We start from the raw sequence: 10723 nt of genomic DNA, 5'->3' as shown, positions 1-10723 counted from the left end.
TCTTTGAGGTTGCTTCTGTAATATTAATGATATTAATAGAGACGATTATTAGTATGAGCCCTTAATTTCCTTTTCTTTTAAGTTCAAGATTTCATTGATGGAACCTAAAAGTATTGTTCCTTTATGATGTAACCTTTTCTGGGTGTACTGCATGTGAATTTTGACACGTAGGCACTCACAAGTATTGGATTCTTATTACTTCAGAATTCATACCATTTCTTCCCCATTGCTTCTGTAAAACTTTTAGTAACTTAGTGGTTCATAGTTCATACTATGTTTAATTAAATGGGGATAATAAAATCAACTTAAATGTTATGATGTGTGCATTATTATATTGAACTGTTTGTTTCAATTTTTTTGTCAGCGTGTAGAAATGGAGCACTGTGATCCGCAAGTACACAGAAGGGATATGAAAAATAAAGGAAGAAATGTTGTGTGGTCAATTGCAATGGATAAATGCCTAATTGAAGCTCTGGTTGTTCAAGCAAAAAATGGAAACAGAATTGACAAATGTTTCAGTGAAAATGCATATGTTGCTGTCTGTGTAGCTGTAAACACTCGTTTCAACTTAAATTTGAATAATCAGAAAATTATCAACCGTCTGAAGACACTTAAGAAGAGGTATAAAGTAATAAAAGATGTGCTAAGTCAAGATGGTTTCTGGTGGAATCCAAATACAAAGATGATCGAGTGTGATCGTGATGAGCTTTGGAAGAGATATGTTTCGGTGAGTCTATCTTTAATCTTTCCCAGTTTATGAATGTTATGCATTAATTCAAAATACCTATTCTAGTGTTCTCTAATTCGTTGGATAGACACACCCTGATGCAAAAGGATTTCGCGGAAAGCAGATAGATATGTATGATCAGCTTAAAGTTGTTTGTGGGAATGATCAAGCTCCTGGTCGTTGGGCTAAGATGAAGGGTGATAAAAATCAAGTGGACATGAAGAACTGTGAAGATGAATCAGCCTCATTTGCATCTCCCAGTTCAGAAAACATGAGTGAGACAGATGGAACTGAGTCTTACAGTGTGCCTCCAGAGTATGGTCAGATACCGGAGCCTCCTGCGGTTCAACCTCTGAGACAACTTCCCAAACGTCCTTGCAGTTCAGATGCTCTTCAGGATGCATTGATGACGGTGGCATCAAGCATACAACGATTGGCTGATTCAATGGAGCACAGCAAATGCACAATTGATGCTGCAGAGCTATTTCAGGCTGTGATGGAGATAGATGGGTTGGAAGAGGGAAAACAGATGTATGCATTTGAATATTTAAATGCTGATCCTGTCAAAGCCAGAGCTTTCCTGACTTACAATTCTAGGATGAGAAAGATATACTTGTTTAAACAGTTCTGGTGGTGGAGGGGAGGGTGAACAGTGTATTGAACATTTTGGTGTATAGAATATGGGCTTTACTTCTCTCATATAGTAGGAGAAAAGTTGGGCCCACCAATTTTTTTTTTTTTAAAAAAAAAAAAAAAAAAACACATCTTTTTATGTGAGTGTAACATAAGAGATGAATCTCATACAACATGAGAATATAATTTCACATAGAATATAGGGATTCTGCTGAATGGATGTTCTCATTTATTAATATGTTTTAAGGTGAATGAGGGTGAACCTTAGAGAAGCGGTAAGATAGCTACTTGGGATCTGAAGGTCGCGGGTTCGAGTATGGAAAACAACCTCTTTATCAAAATGCAAGGATAAGGCTGTGTATTGTTGACTCTTGCTCCTATCCTCGCAAATCGGGGAGTCTTGTGCATTGAGATTTTCCCTTTGTGTTTTAAGGTGAATGTATAGTTTCTACACATTGATAGGGAATAGTCATTTGACAGGGTTGGAATTATGTCCCAGTCTATTCCAAGTAAATTCATTAAATTTTATTTTTAACTAAAGTCATTATTTTTCACTTTTCACTGCTGTTTGGAGCAGCTTGGTGAAGTTCTCTTTCCACCTTGCCTATAACCCCACCCAATTGTCCTTTATCCCATCGTCAAGGTTATGTAGGGAACTTAATTTGATCTTTATAGGGGCTTTGAGAAGGAGAAGGAGACGGGGTGGGGACTGAATTGTTCATAATTTATATTTGACATGCTTATGGATATTGGGGCTTTTGTTTGTGAAAGGTGGAAGAAACTGAAGTTATTATTAGGATAAAAGTCAAAACTTATAAGACAATTTTCATTGTTGGTTCAGCTATTGAGCAGAAGCAACTACAATCATTTTACTCTTATTCATTAAGGTCGGACTTCCCTATGAAGGAGTTTGGAGGGGAATGGGGATGCTTAAATTTTTGTGTCTATATTAAGAGAATTATTAAAGGGTAAAGGATTTCTTCAGTTACCGGAGATAAAATTATCTTCAGTAAGCTTAAAACGACGTCGTTTTGGAACAGAAATCAATGTGTTTTTGTGATTATAATATATTACAGGGTTATATTAGTCTTTATCATTATAATTTTTTAATCTTATAACCTCACATCGACGTCGTTTTGAGTTCACTGGAGATAATTTTATTTCCGGGAGAAATATTTTTCCCATTATTAAATATAAGAAATAATGGATGATTTGAAAAGTTGCATATATAATTCTCATTCTATTTTTGTATTTTAAAATGTTCCAATATCAGTATGTATTATACAAAAAACGGCCTTAAGATGCATTTAAGAACATCAGTAAATACATATTTGTCTAAAATGAAAAGAATGAGATGGCAAAATCTATAGAAGCTAACGTGTTAGCGTGGGTAAGAAATAAAGATGATTAAAAGTGATGTTTTACATTCATTATTCCATTCTATTTATAAAAAATTAAAAGTGAATTTGTTTATATTGTTGTGAGTCTTATTATTCTATTATTTTCTTTAAAAATTTTAACTTAATGTTTATTTGTCTTCAATATTTATTATTATTTTATTTAAAATATGTTCTTAATTGTTAAAGTAAATTAATAAATACATTCCAAATTAATTTTATTAAAAAAATGAATGGAATAAAAAAAAAACCATATTAGGATATAAGGGTTGGTAAGAAAAAAAAGTAGTAATGATAGAATATAATGAAATAGTTTTAAAAGCGACAACAATAATAGGATTTAATATTGAAAAATAATTTCTAATAAAACTAATAAATATTAAAATAAGAAATAGACGGGTAGAATAACTAGTGTATACGTAAAAGTAGTGCGTATACTAATAAGTGAGTAAACAAGGAGGATAGCTTAGTTGTTATGTAGCATTAAGCCAGCATTTTGGAGATTTAATTAATTTTCCTAAATGTACCAAGTCAACATATAGTAGGAAAGCATTGTAACATCATTCATGTGAAATATGTTCATACTAGAAAACTAATATCATTCCATGAGAGGCTTGATAGAGCTTGCTCCAATGAAGAATGGAATATAGCCTGGCCTAACAGGATAATTTCTCATCTCCCTTATTTTGATTCAGATCATAGACCTCTCCTGTTAGTTAATGATGGTAGTTTCAAAACTAAAGAGTTCTCCAAAAATTTTAAGTTTCTTGCAGCTTGGTTGACTGATCAGGATTTTAGCAACCTTGTGAGGAACAGCTGGGGGAATAATGTGGATTGGATCCCTGCTAGGAATAACTTTGAAACTGAAGCTATGCTTTGGCATCAAAGAGTTTTCAGAAAGAACATCAATCAGAAGAATAGAATTTTCTCTAGACTGAAGGGTTTGGATAGTTACAGGAATGGTAGATTTGACCACAATGTGGATATTATGCAAAGATCTCTCTGGAAGGAACTTCAGACCATTTTAGTGAGGGAGGAGTTGACTTGGTTCCAAAGATCCAGGGTCCAATGGCTAAAATATAGGGATAGGAACTCTAGGTTTTTTCACTCCTCCACTGTGGCCCGAAGAAGACACAACATGATAGTTGCTCTCAAGGATGACCAGGGTAGCTGGATTTCTGATACTAAAGACCTAGTCAACTTGGCTGTCTCTTATTATCAGGAGTTATTCAAAGCTGATGAAGAGTGTGATGGTTTGTTCCCTGTGCAGAATATCTTCCCTAGGCTCTCTATTTCAGAAAAGGCAGCTTTGTCTGCTTGTCCTAGTAAGGAAGGAATTAGGAAGGTGATCTTCAGAATGGGCAAATTTAAAGCCCCAGGTCCGGATGGGTTGCATGCCTTATTCTTTCAAAGTCAGTGGGATTCTGTTGGTAGCTCAGTTTGTAAACTGGTTGAAGAGATCTTTGACTGCCCTGATAAAGTTAGAGCCATCAATGGTACCCTGTTATGCTTAATTCCCAAGAAAGAAAGCCCAATGAGTATGAAAGAGTTTCGGCCAATTAGCCTTTGCAATGTGATTTACAAATCAATCTCCAAGATCATTGCTGAGAGACTCAAGGAGTTGATGCCTAAGATTGTCTCACCGAATCAATGTAGCTTTATCAAAGGAAGGCAAGGTTCTGACAACATAATTGTAGCTCAGGAGGTGATCCACTCTATGAGGGTCAAGAAAGGGTGCAAGGGTTGGATGATGTTGAAAGTTGATCTGGAAAAAGCTTATGACAGGTTAAGCTGGAAGTTTATACTAGAAACTTTGAAGGATATTGGTCTCCCTGATTCTTTAGTTCAGTTAATTTATAGCTGCATCTCCACCTCCTCTATGAATCTGTTGTGGAATGGAGTAGCCACCAAGAAGTTTCTGCCAGGTAGAGGAATTAGGCAAGGGGATCCCATTTCCCCTTACCTTTTTGTTCTCTATATAGAGAGGTTATCACATCTTATAGACGTGGCAGTGGATACTAAAGCCTGGAGACCCATCAGGTTGAGGAAGGATTCCCCTCCCATTTCTCATTTATTCTTTGCGGATGATATCATCCTTTGTGCAGAAGCTAGCTTAGATCAAGCGCATGTGATTAATCAAGTGCTGAAAGTTTTTTCTGAAGCTTCTGGCCAAAAAGTGAGTTGTGATAAAACAAGAGTGTTCTTTTCCAAAAATGTCAGCTTTGGGAGAGCTAGAGAAATCAGTGAGTCCTTGGGAGTTGGTATTACTTCTGATCTTGGAAAATACCTTGGTGTCCCTCTCTATCATAAAAGAGTTACTAGAAACACTTTCAGTTATGTGCTTGAGAGGGTTCAAAGAAGATTATCTAATTGGAACCAAGCCTCTCTCTCACTTGCAGGTCGTTCTACCCTTGCAAAGGCTGTCCTGGAGGCTCTTCCAGCTTACACTATGCAGTCTTCTGTGATCCCTGGTGGTGTTTGTAAGGAGGTGGAGAAGCTAACTAGGAGCTTTTTATGGGGATCTTCCAGTAATCAAAGGAAAACCCATTTAGTGAGTTGGAAGAAGGTTTGTAAGCCTAAGGCTGGAGGAGGCTTAGGATTCAGGGAACAAGATAGGATCAACAAAGCTTTTTCTATGAAATTGGGATTTGGCTTGATATCCAAAAAAGAAGACCTTTGGGTCAAGGTTCTCCGAAGTAAATACAAAGTGAATGGAAACCTTATTCCCCAACTAAACAGCTGCAGGAACAGCTCCAATACTTGGAGAGGAATCCTGAGAGTTTGGGATCAGGTCCATGAGGGATCCAGAATTAGCCTTGGAGATGGGGCTAGTACTGACTTCTGGTTTGATTTCTGGGTTCCTAAGTTTGGGAAGCTGATTGACAGGGCTTCGAGTAGTATCCCTGATGAAGTTAAGAGATGGAAGGTGGCTGATTGTGTGGCTGATGGCAACTGGGATATGAATGAACTGAGTCAATTTCTATCCAGTGATACCCTTGCTGTCATTACTGAAGTGGCTCCTCCTAGAGAGAATGAGGGGCAGGATAGGGTGATCTGGAATTTGTTAGGGTCTGGAGAGTTCTCTGTGAAGTCAGCTTACTGTTTGTTGTCGTCTAATGATGTGTATCAGAATGTACTTGACTGGGATTTGGTGTGGAAATGGAGTGGTCCGCAGAGAATTAAAATGTTCCTCTGGTTGCTTTTAGGCAACAACTTACTTACAAATGCAGAAAGGTTTAGAAGACACATGACAGATTCCTCTTTCTGTCCCAGGTGCCAACACCCTTCTGAGGATATTGAGCACATCTTCAGAACTTGCCCTTGGGTTTAGGGAATTTGGAACCTGTGGATTGAATCTGGTGAGCTAAGCTTTTTCCTTAATGTAGATAATGCGGGCTGGTTTAAGCAAAATTTGAAGAATGGTAAACAGAATGCCTCTTGGAGCTTGAAGTTTGGGGTCATTTGTTGGCTCATCTGGAAAGACAAAAATGATCTGATCTTTAATGATAAGAGTAACTCTCCTCAGGATATATATTATCAGGTATCTAAACTTGTTTCTAGTATTAATCTAGCTAACAATATTCTGTCTGAGGCAGGTCTGAGTGTGTTGAAGCACAAATAGATCTTCATTTGTTGGAGAGCCCCTCCCCATGGTTGGGTGAAAATTAATTCAGATGGTTCCTTTAAGGACAATGGAGCTAGGATGGCTTGTGGGGGGGTGGCTAGAGATGCCTCAGGAGGTTGGTTAATAGGTTTTTGTAAAAAGCTCAGTATGGGTTTAATATTGATGGCTGAATTGAGGGGGATGCTCTCAGGTCTAGAATGGGCTTGGGATCAGGGATTCAAACAAGTTATCTTGGAAGGAGATTCTCTAATGGCATTTCATCTGTTGGAGAATGGTTACCCCAAATCTCATCCTTGTGTGGATCTTCTGGACAGGATTATTTTCCTCCTTTCTTTCTGCTGGAAGGTGGAACTAAGCCAAGTCTATAGAGAAGGGAATCAAGTGGCTAACTGGCTGGCATCCCATGCTGTCCCTATGGATTGGGAAGTAATCTACTTTGATTGTCCTCCTGCTGGGTGTAGGGCCTTGTTGGCTGATGATTCTTTAGGCACTGAGGTGCCAAGATGTGTTAGCATTTAGTTTTTGCTTTTTGTTGCTTTCCCTTGTATCCAAAAAAAAAAAAAAACTAATATCATTTTGGGGTGTATGAGGTAACTAACACTACATTTTTACCAAAATAAAATTGGAGAAGTTAGCCTAAGTTTCTTCAATTATAGACCCAACTTCTTAAATTAAAGGAAGATGATGGGAATAGTAATACACAATTTTGCATCATTTGACAATTTTTCCCTGTTAATTGTTGTATGTAACAACAATAAGTTTGTTTCTTCACAGGTTCAAATTTGAGAAATAGTCTTTTTGTAAAAATGTAGGATAAGGCATGTATAATCAACCTCATGGGGTTTATAAAGACCCTGTAACAATGAGCTTTAGAAAATTACTTCAAATTAAAAACATGCAAGTGAAGGGAAGAGGAGTTTGAGGATGACTACATGGAAATAAAAAATCATAGACCACAAATTAAAAGATGAATTTCACTAGAAAACCAAAAACAACCATCAAGACAATCATTCCAAGTACTATATAGAATACGCCACATCCTCTTTAGTTTCCAAGACAAACAAAAACTACATAGGAGGAGAGGTAACAAATTGCCTGGAAACACTGAATATGTCTTTCCCAGCAAAATGAGTGGTCCACTCTCGCAAGCCAGACGTTGTTGAAGTTTCCTTAGCCATGCTAACATTTTGCAATCCAGTCATGCATGAACTGGCCATCCTATTATTGCCAGAACTGTTTCTCAACATTGATGAGAGTCCTACTCCTACCCACAATCCACCTGATTTGGAAGATGAAGGGCAATCCAAACTCCAATCTATACTAGTGTAGTCAAATTCTGGCATCAAGCCTCCAGTATTCCAATCCACATGTGAATTCGCGTTGAATGTTCTTGCTGCATTCTGATGTCCAGAAAATAGTCCAAGAGATGGTGGAACTGTGAGTGCAGGTGAAGAAGATGCACTCATACTCTATGAACCATGATGCTGAGAAGGAATTGTATGAGATGGTGAAGATGCTCCCATTGGCTTATAGAAACCTTCCACCCCAGTTGATGAGGAGTCTACAGGTTCAAAGACATAGGAATGTTCTTTATAAGGAGCTTGACAAAATTGCTCCAAGTAATCTGTACTCACACTTCCTATGGTGTGAGTCTGTAGTAACTTCTCATTTGACCTTATGTTTTCAATAGTAGGAATACTATTTTCATACCAACCTGTTGTCCCTGAAGGTAAGGAATTCATAGAACTCAGAGAATTTTGTTTGGTATTTGTGAATTGTGTATGCTGCATCATGATTACTGGCTCCCTTCCTACTACTTGTTGAATCATTCTTCCTTCATTCCTAAGGGCACTAGGTTGGGCCTCCACTTTAAGAAATGGAGACAATGATTGCATGGACTGTGCCATAGTTAACATAGTAGAAGGGCTTGATCCTGTAACACCCCATCTTTTCTCTGTCAGTTCATTTGGATGATTTGAGTTTAGAGACTGTAGATTCCTGCTTCCAGGTTTTGGGAACATAGAATAAGTACCACCTACCTTGGAATTGTTGAAGTCATTTCCATTAACTCTCTCCTGCATTGAAACTGAAGCTGCTGGTAATCCTTGAGATCTCATCAAACTATTATTTTGAGCAGAATCTTCAGACCTTAACTGGGTCACAAGAGATTCCTGCTTCCGAGATTTTAAGGTATTTTCTGCCTTTTGAAGATCACCTTCACATGCAACAACTACTCTTTCAACCTCTTGCTTTGAACAATTGTGCTTCACCTCCATAGCAGATATCTGGGCAAGCTCTTCACTTAGGTCACTTTTCAAATTACACTCACTTACAATTTTAGTAGTATCTTTGGTATATGGTTCTTCTTCACTTCCTTCAAACAGCCAAGATACTGATTCCTCCAGTTTTCCATCATTTACCATTAAAGCCAATGTTGCTCTCTCAGAAGAGAACCCCATTGCCACTAGCTGCTGTGCAAGTGCTTCTAGCTTTCTCAACATTAGATACCCATTGCACCGGTCATGCAACTCCTGAGCTCTCTTTTCCCTCTGCCTCTGGTGCTTCCTCTCATTCTTAAGCCGGATCTTCTCCCTTCTGTCATTATCACAACCGAGAATAACATCAAGCCGCAAAGAAGAGTTTGTTACTTTCTCTTTAGGGTCTTCTGATTCACCAGAGCAGCTACTATTATTAGAAATTGAATCATACTCAGACACAGTTCCTTGAGGACTACTAGAATTCTCATCTGTATCATCTATTTTTGGGAAATGGCTGTTGTCATGAATTGGAGCATAAGAAGCAACCAATGATGTTTCTAGAGCTTGAAATGTTCCCAAGATGGGATTGTATGCACTAGCAGGAATGCCACTCCCATGATTAGTAGACCCAGAAGTCTTTGGAGAAGTTTTCTGTTGTTCCTTACCAGCTCCTGCAGAGACCTTCTCCTTGGACTTGGATTTTGATTTCATTGATGGAGACATTCTATTAGTTTCTATATTTGTCCCGCACATATAAATACAACAATAAAGTAGGATCAGTCTCCATTTTATATGTACTAAAACACTACACGTATAACAGAAATTTCACATTAACTCAGTAGCAGAATATTACAACCAGGATCATGGTCATTGTTGTCTGATGCTAAAATGACCTTAAATGTGTTAATTATCCATGCATAGAATAGAAAAGTTCAAAGATAAATGACCTAGATAACATACAGTTACATTTTTGCTTTCCCATTTCGTAGCAACAAACTAACATATGTATCTAACACTGGATAGTATTAAAATTTAATCAAGTCTTATACAATCAGGTCTTATACTATCAGGTTTTATCCAATACTATGCACCAAACATGCCCTAAGTTGCTACAGTTCCTGTGTTAGGTATGTATCCAAAAACTTTACCACTATAAGATTCACTTCAATTATAGCCCCACTGCAATTGCTATCCTAATTTAACACAGATGTTGTGTCTATCATTGGTTGCAAAAACTTAAAAGTCAAAATTTTCCTAACTTAGATTTTAAATGGAAAAGGGTAAAGGTGCAATGCACTTAATCTCCAAACTAAATAAATGAATGAACGATTGAAAAATTAACTGCCCTGGCCACCATATACAACGCTTGAATGGACGTCATACACCAGAACTTCCTATGGACAATCACCTTTATGAGAAAATAAAAAATAATCATTTTACTCTTGATAATTGAGATATAATAAAATTAAAATGAATATATAACTAAGAAAACTGAAGAACCTTTGGGAACCAAAAGCATAGGAATTTGACACCAGGACAAAAGAAAAATATATGGGATCACTAGTCAAAACTAATCCACAGATAAGGCATTACTAACAAGAATCCCCAAAATTAAGGTCAGAATCCATTTCTATTTGTCCTCTACTTTAGAAAATGGAACCTCAACAACAGAAAATAAATCAATAATTAAATAAAAACATGTCCTTATGGGAATGGTGTAATCGACAAAAGAAAAACAAAGAAATTTTGAATACAAGCTTTTCAAACATTTAAAAACCTACAACAATTTTCAAAATGTGGTGGGCACATCCATCTTCTTGTTTCCACCCCACAAAAAAAAAAAAAAATCATCTCAGAGGAAATGTTCAAAATCCACCAATATAACATCTTGAAAATCCAAACTTTATCCCCAACCCATCACACTAAACCTCCAAAAAAAAAAAAATTCAGATCAAAGACTAAAAACCAGAACAGAGGAAAACCAAAAATAATATCCCTTTAAAAATTAAATTCCCAGAAAACACAGAGCAACCCACATCTATTTAGTAAAGTTTTCTTCTTTTTATTTTTGTTTTATTTGTTT

The 10723-nt window shown here is 37.0% G+C and overlaps 2 protein-coding genes across 2 annotated transcripts; one reads left to right on the top strand and one right to left on the bottom strand.

Moving 5' to 3' along the window:
* The first annotated feature begins 373 nt into the window (after positions 1-373).
* LOC133314652 (uncharacterized) lies at positions 374-1376 on the top strand. The gene is made up of 2 exons (XM_061516160.1): positions 374-727; positions 816-1376. The coding sequence occupies exons 1-2, from the start codon at positions 374-376 to the stop codon at positions 1374-1376; spliced, it is 915 nt and encodes a 304-aa protein (XP_061372144.1).
* A 6073-nt stretch (positions 1377-7449) lies between these two features.
* LOC133314659 (uncharacterized) lies at positions 7450-9363 on the bottom strand. The gene is made up of 2 exons (XM_061516172.1): positions 8816-9363; positions 7450-7627 (listed from the first exon to the last, which is right to left on the bottom strand). The coding sequence occupies exons 1-2, from the start codon at positions 9361-9363 to the stop codon at positions 7450-7452; spliced, it is 726 nt and encodes a 241-aa protein (XP_061372156.1).
* Positions 9364-10723: the final 1360 nt, after the last annotated feature.

The sequence above is a fragment of the Gastrolobium bilobum genome, unplaced genomic scaffold, assembly GCF_033153095.1.
Source record: "Gastrolobium bilobum isolate Gb01-03AN ecotype WA unplaced genomic scaffold, APGP_CSIRO_Gbil_v1 utg405833, whole genome shotgun sequence".
NCBI lineage: Eukaryota > Viridiplantae > Streptophyta > Magnoliopsida > Fabales > Fabaceae > Gastrolobium > Gastrolobium bilobum.
This window is presented reverse-complemented; position numbering and strand designations above follow the sequence as displayed.